The sequence below is a fragment of the Emydura macquarii genome, unplaced genomic scaffold, assembly GCF_026122565.2.
Source record: "Emydura macquarii macquarii isolate MOO-44397 ecotype Brisbane River unplaced genomic scaffold, CSIRO-AGI_Emac_v2 contig_719, whole genome shotgun sequence".
NCBI classification, from domain to species: domain Eukaryota; kingdom Metazoa; phylum Chordata; order Testudines; family Chelidae; genus Emydura; species Emydura macquarii.
The window spans coordinates 15,999,309-16,017,314 of record NW_027130856.1 but is presented as its reverse complement, the minus strand read 5'-3'; the positions used below and the strand labels follow the sequence as shown (position 1 = coordinate 16,017,314).

At 45.7% G+C, this 18,006-nt stretch overlaps 1 protein-coding gene across 15 annotated transcripts in view; it reads right to left on the bottom strand.

Annotated features, from left to right (window-relative positions):
* Window positions 1-18,006, bottom strand: part of PRKAG2 (protein kinase AMP-activated non-catalytic subunit gamma 2) — a 426,595-nt gene that overhangs the window by 43,640 nt on the left and 364,949 nt on the right. For 10 of the 15 annotated variants that reach the window (XR_010918707.1, XR_010918708.1, XM_067542741.1 and 7 more), the window contains one exon: window positions 13,658-13,767. Coding sequence is in view for 13 of the 15 variants with exons in the window: in XM_067542741.1 (XP_067398842.1) it covers window positions 13,658-13,767 (110 nt within the window). In the remaining 2 variants the exon portion in view is untranslated. The remainder of the gene's footprint in view (window positions 1-13,657; window positions 13,768-18,006) is intronic. The other 5 variants (XM_067542742.1, XM_067542746.1, XM_067542751.1 and 2 more) reach the window with 1 other exon arrangement.

The following is an 18,006-nucleotide window of genomic DNA, read 5'->3' as shown; positions in this document are numbered from 1 at the left end:
GATTTGAGCAATATCCTTCACCAGTCCTGGGCCAAACCACCTGTGAGAGGGAAGAGTGATTTACCAGAGAGATTGAATAGAAAGTCTGCAGGCAGGTCTCCCTAAAGAAAATAGCCAATGTATGACCACCTATGGGATCATGGAGGCTGGAAGGGGAGAGGAGATGGACCCAATCTCCCGGGAAAGGAAATCTGACTCACTTCACCCGATGCTCCCTGATGCTGGGGGTCCAGGCTGACGGAGCCAACTGCACTGAATGAGAAATGAGCCACTGCAGACAAGTGACTCACTGGTATCCAAGAGATTGCAGCAGCTGGAACCTTTCATGGCAGTCAAGACTTTGCAGGTAAAGCAGCTTATGAAAAGGTAGATGCTTCTCAGTCATCTCAGCATGGATCTTGATTATGTGCTGTCTAGGAGTGGAAATTTCTTTTTCAGGGTTGCTTTGGGAGGTTGAAGATCTTACCTTTCTTTGACTCTCAGGAGGCTCCAACTAAACAACAATTTAAAAAAACTCCAAAACACTTTCCTGCTTGCTCTGCAAGCTGTGGGAATAGTGGTATCATGCTCATAGGAAAGGTAGGGAGTGGAGCCTTTTTTTAAAAAAGTGCCCCCGGTTTCATGCCATTGATTCTGGCCCAGCCTCAGTGAAAGGATTTTCCATTCAGTTTACTCAATCAACTTGGTGTGTAACTTGCCCATACAATGGCTGGGAGTCAGCTTTCACTGCAGCCTCATCCTCCTGCCATTTCTGAGGGAGAAAGGGAGGGGCAGGAAGCCAAAAGAATTATTAATTATTATTACTGAGTTTAGGAGGTTTTTCTCCTCAAAACTCAAAGCCAATAAACAAGCAGAAATGTTTAGTTAAAAATCTTTAAAATGCTGTGAAAGATCTCCTCCAAAGGAGACCTGGAATATGTCTCGTGTGCCATTTAGAAGCAGAAAATTCTGGAAAGTTCTTCGTGAGGAAGCAATCCTAAACATAGGTTCAGAGCAAAGATCTGATATACTCCAATTGCCATGAAGATGGGGAATGGCCCCCTGTGAAAAGTGGCTGACATGGAGGGACTGAGTGATACATTTGTCTGCTGATCAAATTCAGTTCAAGCAGCAGGACTGCAATCTCCTACATTCTTCAAACCTGTGTTTATGCTCATACAATCCATGGCCTCAGCAGAAACCGTCATAGAGGTATCAATTCTAGAGGTTTGTGATACTCCTGCCAACATACAATGAACAGGAAATAGATAAGCTCATTTGAAACTCTGAAAACCATTAAAAAGGTGCCAACAGATTGTTCTTATTCTAGGTATAGGGTGAGAACTGTGGTATCTTAGTTACTAGTGTGCAGTAACTGCAGGGAAAATCCAACTTTTTAAAATGACTTATTTTGGTCCACTAGCACCCTGGCCCATATTTCACCAAGAGATAAAGAGGTGACAGGATCCATTTAGTTAGTCATTCAAACTATCCAGAAGTTCCCTCTCCTACCCCTCCATATTCTGATGATTTTGAAAGATGGTTTTGTTTATATAATGCCAGTCACCCCAATGATTTTGATTACTTATAATAATATTGAGCACATACAAAAATTTAATTTCAAGGTCTTGAGCAAAAGTTAGGCAAAAAAGTTTAAGATAATTTTAGTAAAGCACCGATAACTTTAATGGATTAAATTGTGTCTTTTAGTCACAGTCCATAGCAAAAGGCAGTGCACACCTGTATAGCCCTATGGGACAATGCCCTTCAGAACTCCAGAGCATGCAGAAGCTGTATGTATGCTATTACATTACTTTCCGGTGTAAATTGCTGGCTGATACACTAGATATATACTTTCCCTTTCCCATCTTCTGAGGCACTGAGCATTCTGTATTCCCAAAGAGTGCTGGGGGTGTCATTCTGTCTGGTCTATATGTACGCAAGGCAGAGAAGTAAGGGGCACCTACATCAAAGGCCAGGCAAAATATGGACACACATCTTTGGGAATATTACATAGTGAAGCCTCATAACCATACACATGAAATTGAAACAAATATATTACTACAATAATGATCAGTACCTCATGAGCATACCAAAGACATCTTATATGACATACTTTGCATTAAACAATACACAATTATACTGTAAGGGTGAACATGGGGATATAGGACATCACACCACTCTGCATCGCAGGAAGCGCCTGTGGCCCTAGAAAATGGAAATAGAAAATATATGTCGTTTAGGTCGAGGGCAGCGTACCAGTCTCCTGGATCTAAGGAGGGGATGACGGAGGCTAGGGAAACCATGTGGAACCTCATTTTCTTGTGATACTTGTTGAGGTGCTACAAGTCTAGTATGGATCACAGGCCTCCTTCGGCTTTCGGATCAGAAAGTAAAGGGTGTAAAATCTTTCCTGTCAGTCGTAGAGGAAGTGGGGGAGTGGGAGGGAGGGATGGAAGCAAATTGGAGGGTTTATCCCGCTGTGATGGTGTTTAGGACCCACTGGTCCGAGGTAATGACTGACCACGAGGGAAGGAAAGAAGGAAAGGCGTTTGAAAAGAAAGGTAGGGATGGATCCTGGTCTGAAACTGCTAAGTTGCCCCCGGACGCACCCTCAAAAGTTCTGTCTGCTGTCTGATGAATAGCAGCCTGAACTTGACTGGAGTGCAGAAGAAGGTTGGCCCTGACGGCATTTAAAATTTTTGTTTCACTTTCAATGGGGCTCACTTTTAGACTGGCTCACGAACTGCTGCTGTTGTTGAGGCCTAAAGTGTTTCCTTGATGCCGAAGGAGTGCACAACCCCAAGGAGCAGAGCGTGGCCAACAAGTCCTTAAGGCCGTGAATCTGTTTGGTCAGAGAAGAGGGTTGCGCCATCGAAAGGGAGCTCCTGGATGGATTACTGGACCTCTGCCAAGAGGCAAGATGACTGCAGTCATGAGGCCCTCCTCATTGACATTGCTGATGCCATGGTTCTGGCTGCTGAGTCTGCGGCCTCAGAGGCCACCTGGAGAGAAGTCCGCTCCCCTGACCAGAGTTGAAGAATAAATTTTCCACCCAAACTAGTCCAGGTTTTTTGCCTCCTTATTTTTTAGGAGTTGACTTGACTACCCTGTCTATCCCTGTCATTGGCTACTAACACTACCAATGATCCCGCGGATGGGTGAGAATATAGGGCAGCACGTTATATAAAATTTGATGACCCTCCTCCAGGATGGCCAGGAACTTTTGCTTTACTCCTGGTGTAGGGAGTCTGCACACTTGGCTGCAGAGTGCCAGATGTTAAAATCATATCTCCACAGCAATGCTTGCTAGTTCGATATGCAGAGTTGAAGGCTTGCGGTTGAATAAATTTTCCACCCAAACTAGTCCAGGTTTTTTGCCTCCTTATTTTTTAGGAGTTGAACTTGACTGCCCTGTCTATCCCTGTCATTGGCTGCTAACACTACCAATGATCCCGCGGATGGGTGAGAATATAGATACTCAAAGCTCTTAGCAGCACGTAGTATTTTTTCTCCGTCCATTTGGATGGCGGGTACAAAGAGGAGGGGTTTTGCCATAGGGCCTTCACCAATTTGATGACCCCTTAATGCATGGGGGAGGGCCACTCTAGAGGGGGATGCCACTGTCGAAAAGCGAGTCAGCTGGCTCCTTTATCTCCTCCACCTCCAAGCTCAGATTGGCTGCTACTTGTCTGAGTAGCCCTTGGTGAGCCCTATCATCACCCAGGTGACTGAGGCATTACTGCCTCATCAGGCAATGAAGATGAGATGCCAGTAGGGGAGGAGTAGACGACTGTTCTCCCGCCCCCGGGGTCTCCTGTTCCTGGTGGGTCACCAGCATCTCATCTGCCTGGCCCGGTTCATCATCCGAATCTGGAGGTGGTTGTAATACTGTTGCTGAGCATCATTTTTATGTCCTGAGATGGACCAATGCTGAAACCCCAAGACCAAGGAAAAGCCCCACATATTCCAAAACTGATATGGCCCAGCCCATTGTGTTGGCAGCCAAGAGCCTGGTAGTAGGGCAGGGGGAAACCAGGTAGCTGTGGATGAGTATCTATGGCTTTTATGGAAGGGATCCTTATCTTCCTCTGATTCCAAACCAGAAGACCACAGCAGCACTTATCTTGCCTCTGGTTCCTTGGAGCACTGGGTGTGGTTCTCTGGTGCAGGGGAATGGCGCTAAGGTTCCAGTGATCGGTGCCAGGATTTCCTAGAGCACCGATGTTCTGGCAATCGGTAGGAGTGCCCTGTGAATGCCTCCTCGAGTCCAGGGATCAGTGCTGAGGCCCCGAAGCTCTGTACCAGGGTTCTGGTGACTGGTACTGAGGGTCCAGCATGCAGCATCTAGAGTCCGGCTGGACTCTACTGTGCCTCGGAGACCACGGAGGCATCTGTGAAGGCATTTCTGAGGGGTGGGTGGGCACCGTGGGGATGGTGAGCAGCGCAGCAATACCGGAGATCCAAATAGGCCCTCATTGTGGGCTTGCCCCTTGACCCACAATTAGCCCAACGTAGTGTCCCAGTGCGAGGACCTGTTGTTCCGAGGGGTGGGCAGTATTAGGAGTGGAAGTAAGTCTGCAGCCACCTGGAAGGCCTTGGGGTGGAACATCAGAAGTGGGTCCCAAGGTGGGCTGGGAGTTCTCTAGACGATGAGGCCATGGCTGACCCTAGTTCCAGGTGAGACAAGCAGCCCAGTGCAGGTCTCGACTCGTCCCCCTGCTCCCGACCTGCTCCGCTTAGATGGGGAATACTCTTTGTTGGCATGAGTCTTCTTATGCTGCTTCTTTGACACTGGTGATGATGATCATGGTGCCGGGACAAGATTGGTGCCAGGAGAGTGCTCTGGATCGATGTCAACATACTAGGTGCTGAATCTGATCAGCCGGGCTCAGACACCAGTCAGAGGGTCAATTCCACCAGGAGCACTTTCAACCTAATGTCATGGTCTTTCTTTGTGTGGGGTCTAAAATTCCTGCAGATCCTGCACTTGTCCTGAATATGAGCCTCACACAAGTACTTCAGACAGCTCTGGTGAGGACCTTTCATGAGCATAGGCTTTTTACAGGATGCACATGGCTTGAAGCCCAGGGACGAGGGAACAGGAACACAATCAATAGAAACTACTAAAACTACTATAACCAACTAACTGAACTTGTTGAAACTATATACAGTAATATAAGAAAAACCACTGAGAAGTGCTTGCCGAGGCAAGAACATTTCAGCACCGTCATAGGAGGTAAGAAGGAACTGAGAGGGTGGGGGGCCGGCAGCGCCCTATATACCAGCACATATGCATGCCAGTGCAAAGGGCACTAGAGCCAGCCCTATGGATTCCACTGAGGGAAAAATCTCCAGCACCAGTGCATATGGCACGTGCACACACCTAGCATGGAATGGACATGAGCAAGCACTTGAGAAGAAGGGTATATCGAATGAGGTCCCACAGAGATCTGTTCTACGTCTGGTTCTATTCAATATCTTCATAACTGATTTAGATAGCGGCACAGAAAGTACACTTATAAAGTCTGTGGACAATATCAAACTGGAAGGTGATAGGTTGAAGGTGCTTTCAAGGACAGGATTAGAATTCAAAATGATCTTGATAAATGGTCTGGAAAACAGGATGAAAGTCTATAAGGACAAATGTAAGGTACATCATTTAGGAAGGAATAATCAATTGCACAAATACAAAATGGGAAATGACTGCCTAGGAAGGAATACTGCAGAAAACGTTCTGGGGGTTATAGTAGATAAACTAAATATAAATCAACAACGTAATACTGTAGCAAAAAGATTGTAGGAAGGCGCAGTGGCCTTCCTCTGAGCCTGGGCCCGCGGGAGGGCCGCAGGCACCCAATCAGACGCTAGACTGGCCGGCAGCCCAGTCTGCCCGGCAACCAGGCTGCTGGGCCCCGATAGGCCCTGCCGAGCGGCCAACCCGACAGCAGGGGGGCGGAGCCTTAGGGAGGGCGGCAGCCATAAAGAGCAGGCCCTGCAGCTCAGAAGGAAAAAGGCTGCCGGCAGAGACAGACGCGCTGCCTCGCCGGCTGCGGCAAGGGGCTGAACCACGCCCGACTACTGCCGCAGGTAACCCCCTCCCGGCCTTGCGGCCCTGGCGACCCGCCTCTAAGGCCTGGGTTGGGCCTCCGGGCCCTCTGGACTGGCTGAGGTCTCCAGGCCCGAGGCGCCGGGCCCAGCCTCAGGCCCGCAGCGGCTGGAACGAGCCCCCTGAACCAGAGGGCTGGGAGTTCCGCCCAGAAGCTGGTCCGGACCTGGAGGAGCTGTCAGACGCCCAACCCCAGGAGGCGGGATCTGACCTGGAGGAGTTGCCGGAGGCTGAACCGTACCCCCAACCCTGCGATCTGGAGGAGCTGCCCCTCGCTGAGGAGCTTCCCAGTCTGCCCCCCGTGGACGCGGAAGGACTGACTGGACTACCCCGTGCAGTGTACCCCGATGACCCCGAGGAGCCAACGGACATAGGTACCGGGGAACCAGGGGAGGAAGGAGCCCAGGGACAGCCGGAGGCGTGGCTGTATTAGGGGCAATTCCCAGTCGGCGTGTTGCGGCAGGAGCCCCGCCGACTGAGTGGCAACACCCGTGCCACTGCTAGGGCCCTGGGCTGGGACGCAGTGGAGTTGGGTGGGCCTGCGTCCCCCTCCCCTCCCTCCTGATCCTTGCCGATCCCCAAAAGGGAAATAGCCTCTACCGCCCGCTAAACTCGAGCCACTGCTCCTTGCTCGCCCGCCCTGCCTGGGGGCCGGGGCGAAAGACTCCTTGCTCGCCCGCCCTGCCTGGGGGCCGGGGCGAAAGACTCCTTGCTCGCCCGCCCTGCCTGGGGGCCGGGGCGAAAGACTCCTTGCTCGCCCGCCCTGCCTGGGGGCCGGGGCGAAAGACTAAAAGAATAACATTCCCCTGTTGTGTAGGAAGGCGCAGTGGCCTTCCTCTGAGCCTGGGCCCGCGGAAGGGCTGCCAGGACTGGACCGGGCAAGAACCCGTCCTACAGATAAATAAATGAACATCATTCTGGGGTGTATTAGCAGCAGTGTGTAAGCAAGATATGAGAAGTACTTCTTCCACTCTACCCCGCACTGATCAGGCCTCAGCTGGAGTATTGTGTCCAGTTCTGCGCACCACATTTCAAGAAAGATGTGAACAAACTCAAGAAAGTCCTGATAAGAGTAACAAATATGATTAAAGGTCTAGAAAATGACCTATGAGGAAAGCTTTAGAAAGTTAAATTTGTTTAGTTCAGAGAGAAGATGACTGAGGGGGAACGTGATAAAACAGTCTTCATATATGTAAAAGGTTGTTATAAAGAGAAAGGTGATAAATTGCTCTCTACGTCCATTGAGGACAGGACAAGAAATAATTGGCTTAAATTACAGCAAGGAAGAGTTAGGTTTGACATTAGGAAAAAGTTCCTAACTGTAAGGGTAGCAAAGCACTGGAACAAATTATCCTCCGTTACTAGTACCTACCCCTCCAGGGTGGTATCATTGAAGGGCTGGCCAGTGAGGGTGAGTCCAGGAGAAAAGGGCAATGGTATTGGGACTGAGGGGGATGCAGGGCACAGGGGAACAGAAGGAGTAGTAGTTTCCCCCTTAGACAGGCTATCTCCAGGGATCTCTGATGTCACCGCAACCCTATTCTCTGCGGACCTCACCCGATGGGTTTTATCAGCAGCAGGGTCCCTCTGTTCAGGTGGGTGTGACAGGAGGCTGGGTGGCTAAGATTGCTGATGGTGACAGAGCCAATGTCCTCCAAAGCACTGGAGGGGCCCAGCATTCCTCTTTGCTGGATAAAGGGACAGTCCCCTCCAGGTGTGCCCTGAAGAGGAAGCACTAAGCCTCCCCAGAGAAGTAGGGCACCTGGTAGGACATTAGAAAGTACCCCTCCAGACTCCCCACACCGCACATTGCTGGTAACTTGCCAGGGGAACAAGAGGATGCTACTGAGGAGGGTGAGGGGGATGGGTCCTTAGAGCCCAGTGGGAGAGGGCAGATGCTGGAGACCAGCTTCCCCAAGCTGGTAAGGGGAAGCAGAAGATCAGCAGTGGGGAGGAAGGGTGGGACAGAAATAAGGGCCATCTGTATGCCCAGGTCCTCCTGGAGTTTGAGGGGGACAAAGGGGTCTTTCCACTGTGATGCCTTTCTCCACCATCTCCTAGGTGGCAGCCTCTGACTTCAGGAAGACAACCTTCCCATACATCTCGGAGGCCACCACAATGGCCAAGGGCCTACTACCTGTGCCAATGCCCATATATAGGTTTTGATGTGGGATGAAGCAGCCACCTGGAGGCAATGGACATCATGCCTCCTCATCAGGGTGGGGAATATTATTAACCTGTTGAAATGGGTGTACAGACATTATATGTGAATGTATGAGATTCCACTGTATGATTGTTACTGAAACGTTTCACAAGTGTGGGTAATGCCCAGAAACCAATTTTTCAGAGACGAAAACACACTGACAACCCCAGACAGATATAAAAAAAAAAAAGTCAAGCGGACTATCACTTAAGCAGCCATTCTTCAACTACGGGGAGGTGTACAATTAAAGCATTTACATTTCCTCCCAGAAATGCTTCAAATCTCACGTACATGGGAGACTGTTTATCTGTACCCTGTTGGTGGGGGTAATCCTCAAAGAGAGGAGGATATAAAAATAAGACAGTGACCTCCACCTCACCTCTTCCCCTCTATCTCTACTTATGGCAGCTAGGTCACTTGAAAGACAAAAGCAGCATCATTAAACTGGGGAAGTGGTTCTCATCTGGACTTAGCCTACACGAGGGGGAGGAGGATGCAAACAAAAACTGGAAAGGTTAATGAAATAAAGCAAGGAGGACATAGGGCACAACAGGCAGTGTTGTGTAGGCACCAGCTCCTCTGGCTGTACTGGGTGAAGGGCAGCTATGGGAGGAGATGCACTGAATATGAGATGAAACAAAATGGTGGCGGGAAATCACAAGCACTGGGAAAGCATATGGCAGGGCAGAGACAAACAGCAAAAAGGGTGCTGGAGCTGAGTAGGCAATTACCAAATAATGAGTGTGGGGGGGGGAGGGAGTGGTTGGATGGAGCAGAAATAAGAGTAGCAAGAGAAGGGGACTGGGCCCTGGGTGGGAAGTGGGAAACAGGTAACAAATCAGCAAAGGACGGAAGGGGGGAGCAAACTGGACAAGCAGAAGGAGATGGAGGAGGTCCACCAGCCCAATGCAGGGAAAGCCCAAGCTGCACATGCCCTCATATATGCTTGAGATATACTCTCTGCTGCAGCAACCCCAGGGGAGGTGGGTGGAGGCAGGCAGGCAGTTGTCAGCAGGGGCAGCAATAAGGGAGGGCTCCAGGCCACTCCCCCCAGCCCTAGCAGCAACAGAAGCTCAGCAGCATCCTCCTTCAACAGCAATGGCAAGCCCTGCCCACAGTCACAGGTGTGTAGTGGGAGGGAGGCAGGGAACTACAGGAAGGGAAAAGATGGCATCATGGATAAGGAAGATGAATGATTCCCTGGAGAACTGGATTCTATCCCTGCCTCTGCGACAGCGTTCCTGTGTGATGCTGGGCAATTCATACAAATCAAACTTTTCATAACTGGGCACTAATTGTGTGTCCTCATTTTTTGGTACCCAAATTGAAACAACTAGTGTTGAATTTGTACAAGTGGTGAGTGCTCATAGCTGCAAATGAAATCAATCGGAGCTGTGCTTTGAACATAAACTGTTGCAACGGTGGTAAGTATTGTGGGGAAAAAAATAATCAGACCTCATGTTTCTCAAATTGGGCACCCACCATTAGTTTGACAATTCTAGCCTTACTTTCTCTGATTCTGTTTCCCAGTGGTAAAGTGGGGCTGACATCACCATCTAATCTTACATAAGTGTTGTGAAGATAAATACATTAATATTTGTGAAATACTCAGATACTATGGCGACAGTATCACCCTAACACCCAGAGGAAATTAATAAATATGCATGTAAGGTTTGGATGGTATGCATTGAATAAGATCTAGAGTCATATGCTGAATGAGGTAGGGGTTCTGTGGCAAGGGGGCTGAGTTAAAGTTGTCTTAACCTTAATTCTGCCATTTCCTAAATTTTTAGTGATGGACTTTGCAACCTGCACCTTGAACCTTTTAATGAAACTTTTTAAATCTAAACACTCCCACACCCATGTGGTCACCTCTTTCTCCTGGAGATAGGGAATTCCTTGCTCTACCTGGGATACAAATCCATCAGGGACTCTGAGGGTTCTCCCACTCTCCAGTGCTGTTGTCCTAGGGGCGCTGTAAATCCTAGCAAATGTCAGGTGCAAAAGGGTAGAAAGTTCATCCGTTATGGAGCTAACAAGCAATTCAGCCTTTCCCCGCTGCCACAACCTTTCCTCACCACAATGAAAGGCTCCAGCAGGGGGGAGCTTTTGACGCCTTTCCTTGCTGTCTCCAGTTTGGAAGAGCCTTTCACTGACATGCGTAGCTACACACCAGTGTGGACACAGCCTGATTAGCTTCGTGCCACAGTGCCACCACTAGTGGTGTGTCGTGCAGACGTAGTTTAAGATCCTCCAGAATATTTGGGTACGTCTATATTTCAGTAAATCTTGTTCCTTTTGTATTTAAGAGTTTTCTTCCCCTCTACCTTTAAAGCGCTATAGTCTGTAGTGAGGCTTATCATTATGTAAAGTATACTAATTTTACTGTTAATCATGAAAACATCTGCAGTTTTCTGATGGCCTTAAAATACATGATTCATACCACCAAGTCAGAAATCTATTCATTCTCAAACCCAGTCTTGACTAAAAATATTGCCATTTCCAATCACTAGGGGGAGACAAGATATTGAGGATATAGCAGCTACTCAAAAACATTCTTACAGAGTAATTTACCAGCACAGTAAAGAACTAAAATATTAATGAAGGTCTGATTTTTATCTTCCTTATCTATTATATACCAGCATAATCCCATCTATCACTTCTGATTTATATTGGTGCAAGGGAGATAAGAATCATCTCTTATGTTTTTTATTCAGTTTAGCTACAGAACCTGTGAATTTTGCAAGCAAGTTACAAAAATATATTTGGGAGTGCCATATGTTCTGGTAATTTGTGGAAAAAGCACCAAGAAACTTGGCAAGGTACTACTTTTTATAAATCCAAAGAAATAAATTGTAAGTCAGTTTTCCATAAGGACCAGATCCAGTAAAGATGTGAAGCACACACAAATCCCACTGACTTCAATGGGAGTTGTGAAACTTTGAAACACTTAAAGGGTGGGATCCTAGGGTTAGCAGTATAGTCTAAGATTTGATCTATGATTCTCATAGATTCTAAGGTCAGAAGGGACGAATATGATCATCTAGTCTGATGTCCTGCACAACACAGGACACAGAACCTCACCCATCCATTCCTGTAATAGACCCCTGACCTATGACTGAATTATTAAAGTCCTCAAATCATAGTTTAAAGACTTTAAGATCCAGAGAATCCACCAGCAAGTGAGCCATGTCCCATGCTACAGAGGAAGGCGAAAAACCCCCAGAACCTCTGCCAATCTGCCCTGGGGGAAAATTCCTTCCCGACCCCAAATATGGCGATATGATCTTGAGGTCCTGATTAACTGTCTCAAAATTGCTGGACAGATGCACTTGTTTATTTCCTTTAATTTTATTAAAATTTTAAGTAATGTTCCAATTGTTAATTTATTTACCTGATTATATCTGTCGGGTAACCTCTCCACAAATGTTTTTAATCAAAAGTTTTCTATGAAATCTTCATGTTTTTCTTCCAATCAAATAAACTTCACTATGGCTTGACAACTGGTTAATCAGTCACTCACACTGGGCTTTTCATGCTGCTAGCATCATTAAGTAAGTTACTTTTCTTTAGCAAAATGGCTATCACCAACTTTTTTTAACTGGGCCCCCAACGGCACATTTACTGTAAAGATGGAGATCAGACAGAAGACTTACAAACGTAAGGCATTTGTGTTGAAAATACACTGTGTTCTTGGAGGCTTACTGAAACGCTTCAAGAAAGACACTAACATTAGTAGGCTCAGGCTTGGTCTACACTACAGAGTTTGTAAGCCTCTTTGCATCCACCTACATTGACCTAATTATGTCAGTGTCTATGCTACTTTGGTGAAAGCAACATTGTAAGTCCCTCGCTACACGGACATAACTCCACTTCCACAATAGCCAATATAGTTCAGTTGCTGCAATGTCTGTGTAGACACTGCATTACTTACATCACCTACTGGCTGAACACCTGAAACCCTCACCCCCACCCCCGTGCTGACAGCCGGGCACAGGTTCAGAGCTATCCCAAGCTGTCAGTACTAGGACGGAGGGTGGGGGGAAAGAGGATAGGTCCCCAGCTGTGAGCCCACACTTGGTTGACAGCTCAGGCTGTCAGCCCTGGGGCAGTGGTCAGCAACAGAGGCAGCCAGCTGTCGGGCTCCAGCTGTCAGTGTCCCACAATGCTCCACTTCAGTCAGTGGAAGTGCTCCTCGTAAGGACGCGCACCACCAACAGAAGAGCAAGTGTGGATGTGAACCACCACTATAATTACTGCAATGGCTGTACATTGACTTAAGTCTACTTAATTTTGTAATGTAGCCAAAGCCCTCAGAAATACAAATTTTAGATTGTTTTATTTCCCAATGTGCCTATCAGAATTCCCTAGGTTAATCAAATTGATACATGTATCAATCTGTGTAAGTCTCTAAAGTCTACACTTGCTAATCTACTATTACATTTTCTAAAATAAAGAGTGAAATTCCAAACAAACCTACAAAAGAACTTACACTTACAGTAAGCAATAAATTAGCTGCAGATTAATTCTGATGCAGGGAAAACACTACAGTCTGAAAGAGAGATTTTCTTAAATTTTCAAAAAACAAACAGTTAGCCACTGCTTCATTTACCATTTCAGCAGACACTAGGAGCACAGCATGTGTCATCTCAACTTAATCTTTTTAATCAGGCTGAAGTTAATAGAGCCCCCTTTTAAAAATCACTCCAAATAGAGCCAATGAAATCTAAAGAGTCTAGAAAGAGACATATTGTGTGCCCTTAATTTCAGAACGAATTGTTCTTAATGTTTCCAAAATGGACTGAACTGCTAGTACTTTCTTCCTTTGGCAACTGTATTCATCAGACATACAAAACCAAAATCCAAACTAGCTGAAATATTCAGAAGAATTGCTGGTAAAAATTAAGACCTCCAAGGAATTATACATTTATTTAACTCAGAGGATTACTGAAATCTTGAATTGTCTAGCTCATATCTTAAAAGGTAAGGCTCAAAACATTTTGATGATCTGTGTAATATCCATACTTCTGCATAATCAAAAAGAAGATAAATATTTTGGTAACTGTCTTACTTACCTATCCTCATTGGAAAGTCAGTAAAGCTCCATGTCCTTTTAAAGGCTACACTAACTATTGACTCAAAGTAAAATATAAAATAAAAGTTCCCTCCTATACAAGTGGAAGGTGTACAATTTAGCAAAAGATTTGTTACACTTTAAAAACATATTGCAGATCCTTGGACACCAAAAGCATCTAAAAAACTTATCTTCTCTTGAGAGAAATCAATCACACATCATTCGAGGAAGATATCTATGTGCATATGTTAAAAGGCAACTGAACTGCAATGAAATGTAGACAAGTACTTACTTGTAATGTAGTGTCAAAAACAACAAGCTTAGAACTTGTTGGAACTATGTCATAACACTTGTGAGACTTCATGAATCGCACATAGATGTCACTTTCCGATTCTTCAACTGCTATAAAAAAAAGGAACACTTAACAAATCTGTTTTTTTAATTGCAAAAGAAAAAGCATACCATCAAATCATTTAGGCACCATTTTAAAAGATGGACAGTCCCAAAGCAAAAACCTGAACACAAACTTCCAAGCTTCAAATCAGAGTTATGAAGTTCAGACCCAACTTTCCTATCACTCTGCATGTTACAAAATAAAAAATATTCTCTGTTCCTCCTTCGTGAGATAGGTTTTTGATAGGGATTGTGGTTAAAAATCCATTTTTCCAGCAACAATTACAAGAGTGCACTGCAAGTTCTACATAAACAAAGCACATGCATTCTGATTACACATTGAAATCACAGTTTGAGACTGACTTGATGCATTGATTTAACTGACCAGAATTCCTTTAATATGACAATAAATTTCTTCAATATCAAGTCTATTCAACATTTTGTTTGTTTAGGATACTAATTTTGTGTTATACCTGTTGTTTTCTGGACACCGCTATTTCTCTGACAGGGAACTGGATGACTAGTAGGCAAATTTGGCAAATTATAGGTGCAGCTGGTAGCACCACCTATTAATGTTGCTTGACACTTGCCATTATACCCTATTTTCAATTGCTTAAACCTTTGACAAACAAACCATTTGGGCAGGTATTTTACATGCTGGATATCTGCCTCAAGTTTTTAAGATTTCAGTCAAAACAGCTCAACCATTTCTGAGAACAAAGCAAGGGCAAAACAATGTATTTTTCTCCCCCATGTTAAATTCTTGTGACCTTTCCTTTCAATTGCTCTAGTGTCCCCCATGATTGGGAGAAGGACTGGAAATTTGGCATGAATGGACTGTGTCAGAGATGTGCCTTTTGCCATCCCCATGAAAATCTGGCTAAATTTGTCCAAGTTGTAAGCCTTTGAAAACAACTGCAATTCATGCATCGTCACTAGAGACTTGTTAGTTTGGCTGCTAAAGTCTCTAAAGAGTCAGTCCTCACTGAGCACACTCAAGTGTCACAGCTCCTAGTACTGCCCAGACTGTGAACGCACCATAACTAGAGAGCAACTGAACATATTCCATCCAGTCCAAAGCTACAGGGGCAAAGATGGATTTTCCAGGGCAATGTGGGCGGGCACTGGAACTGAGAGCATGGAATCTGTCTCTCCAGTGCGCTCAATGACACTCAACAGCTCTGCTCTCCAACCCCATTGGCACCCACACAGTGTGGAGGAAACCATCCAATTTGAATGCAGATGGGACAAAAGTTAGATCAGGGGAGGGTAAGGAGTTGATTGAGACAAGGAATCTAGTGACACTGGGAGTGGCAGGGAGGATAGGAGAGACTAGGAGTCAGGAAGAGAAACATTGAAATTGGACAAGGACCTGGGAGGGGTGGGAGATGAAAAGGAGTGGATACAGAGACTGGCTAGGCAGAGAGACTAGAACAAGGTAACTAACAGGAGCCCAGGAGCAGCCGGGAAAGAGAGACTAGGGCGAAGCCAGTCTGGGCATGTGTGCATAATACATCGGATGAGAAGCCAAAAAGGGAGAAACTGGAATTGGCTGGGCAAAGAGACAGGACACAAAGAATTGGGGGAGGATGGGTAGGAACTAGAATGCGACTCTTGAAGAGTAGAGACTAACAGCAAGGAGAATAGGACTCATAAAAGACAGGAACAGGCTGGAGGGGCAGGTCAGAAGGAGTCAAGGAGCTTTGCGGGATAGGGAGGGAAGATGGCTGAAGAGTCTGTACACACTGTCCTCCAGGGCCTGAATTGAAATCCAAGGTTCACAAATCTCTCTATTCCCTGTCAGCAAATATCTGTGAAGTCCACTGGAAAAATTAGGTCATCCCCCTCTAGTGCTAGTCCATATAGAGCATGATAATCTACTATTGCTATCAGGTACTCTGCCAGTTGAGCTAATGGTCTGTGTGGTGGATCCAATGGTTCCAACCCTGCTGATGACCATATGGATGTCCATATGATGACATCAGATTTTTTTTTTTTTTTTTTTAAAGCTAGGAAGTAACCCTCATACAAACTAATTGTTAAAAGAACGTTAAGGTAACAAAGTCAAGGACTCAAAAGTTAGCAAGTGCCAGAATTAAGGTTTCCTGTATACCCTTAATTTGGTCCCCTTATGAACATGCATTATGATGCAGTCTTTAATTACATGATCACGCTATGGACCTGCTCTGGGGGTGAATCAGGTTTATGTGGTAAAGGAGACTTATCTACAGGACCCCAGCCTCATTTCTTGCAGAAATCCCTGGGAGCTGTGCTTTGAACCAAGTGTTATGTAGATAATAAACCAGTGCTTTCCTAATGTCTAGAGCGTACAGTGTTGCCTCAACTCTGGGTGCATGAGGTTTCAGGAAAAACAACTATAGGTGTATTTGTTGGTTCATCTGAAATTCTCTCTCTGCTTTAGAACAAAATTAGAGTGTGTCTTCATGGATACATTATCCAAGTGGAATACCGGATACAGCAGATTAGCAATCAATGCCTGTATTTCCCCACCTTTTCTGGCAGAAGTTATGGCAATTAAAAATGCCACTGTCATCGAAAGGTGCAGGAGGAAAGAAGAGGCTAGGGGTTTTAAGGTTGGCCCCATGAGAGCTGAGAGTACCAGGTTCAAGTCCCATGGGGGTACAGATTCCTTTATTGGTGGGAATACTTTAACTAGGCCTTGCCAGGAAACTAATTACCAACTGATGAGAAAACACTGTATGGTACTCCACTGATGGATGGTGAGATGAGATGGCCACTAGGTGCACCTTGACAGAACTGAGGGACAGGTTTGTGTGTTTTAACCCAAGTAAAAAGTCAAATATTTGAGAAGAGATAAGGCATCACTGATTTCTGGCACCAGTGAGAAAATATTGTCCATTTTACCAGACTGAAGAGTTCTAATAAACAGCAAATAAGAATCACCAAGATGAACCTAACTGTGGAAGAACTGGCCTGTTCTATCATTGGCATCCATCTAGCCACCATGCTGTGAGATGCAGGTGTCAAACTGTCCTGCAGCGACTCAAGAACGTGAGTACAAACCTCAGGACAGACTGTTAAGAATCAGGGCACAAACTCCAAATTGGTTGCGAGTGCACTAACAGCCTCAACATGGAGTCAGACAGTCCCCTTGCGCTCTCTGATCTATCTTGCCACCCAGGTAAGCTTGATGGTTGTTCCTCCCCACTCCCTACCTCACGCAAAATCACAATACTTAGATTACTCCCAGTACCAAAGGACCAATCACTTACAAGTCAATTGTACCTTAAATCTCATACCAAAGACAACACTTGTAGCCAATCCTATAACATAAACTACTTAAAGATTATAGCAAGGAAAAGGAAATAAGACGTTTTACAAGGTTAAAACAGGTAAACACACACAAATGAGTTAGTCTTAAGTTTCAAAAGGTAACAGAAGCTTCTATAATATACAAGCTCTATATGTTCCTTGGGGGTAACTCAGGCTATACCCTGGGGATCTCTTGCTTATGCCTAGAAAACCTTGCCCTCGAGACTTAAAGCAACACAGAGATAGTTTCTCTTTGTCAGGGATTTTTATTCCCTTTTCTCTGGGCTGCCAGCTCAGCGGATGGGAGGAGCTCACTTACACATCTTCTCTTCAGGGATGTTCCACAGTAGTTCATCTGATGTTGATGGGCCTTCTCTGTCGGGCAGGCGCTAACCCTTTTGACTGGAAGCCAGCATATCACACTAATTCATGTCTCTTTCCTGCCTACTGATTTACAATTACAATGCAAATGATCAAATATTACCTTACAATATGAAATAGAGATGTTATAAGTAAGATTACTTTAATACCTATTTTAACAATATTTAAACAGAGGTGGGCCAAACTAATTCCAGCTATGCATGTCAGTATCTGAATGAAGCATGGGGACCTTGGCGTAAACTTGCATCTAGTTTACCAGTATCACAGAAGGGCAGTCGGATTTGGGTGTAGGTTTTGTCCAAGGTCCTGAGACAGGAGGTCTGAAAGCAGATGTAAGCTTTTGGTTTGCGATCCTGTTAGGTTCAGCAACTGAGAACCACAATTGCCTAGGCCATGTGGAAGCTATGAGGATTAGCTTGGCTGAATCCTGTTTGAGCTTGCGGAGCACTCTATCAATCAGAGGTGCCAGGGAGTGGGTAGAGGGACATGCATATGTCAGGTCTCCTGACCATAGTATTGGGAACACATCTGCTATGGATCCAGGGCTCATTCCTACCCTCAAGCAGAATTTGA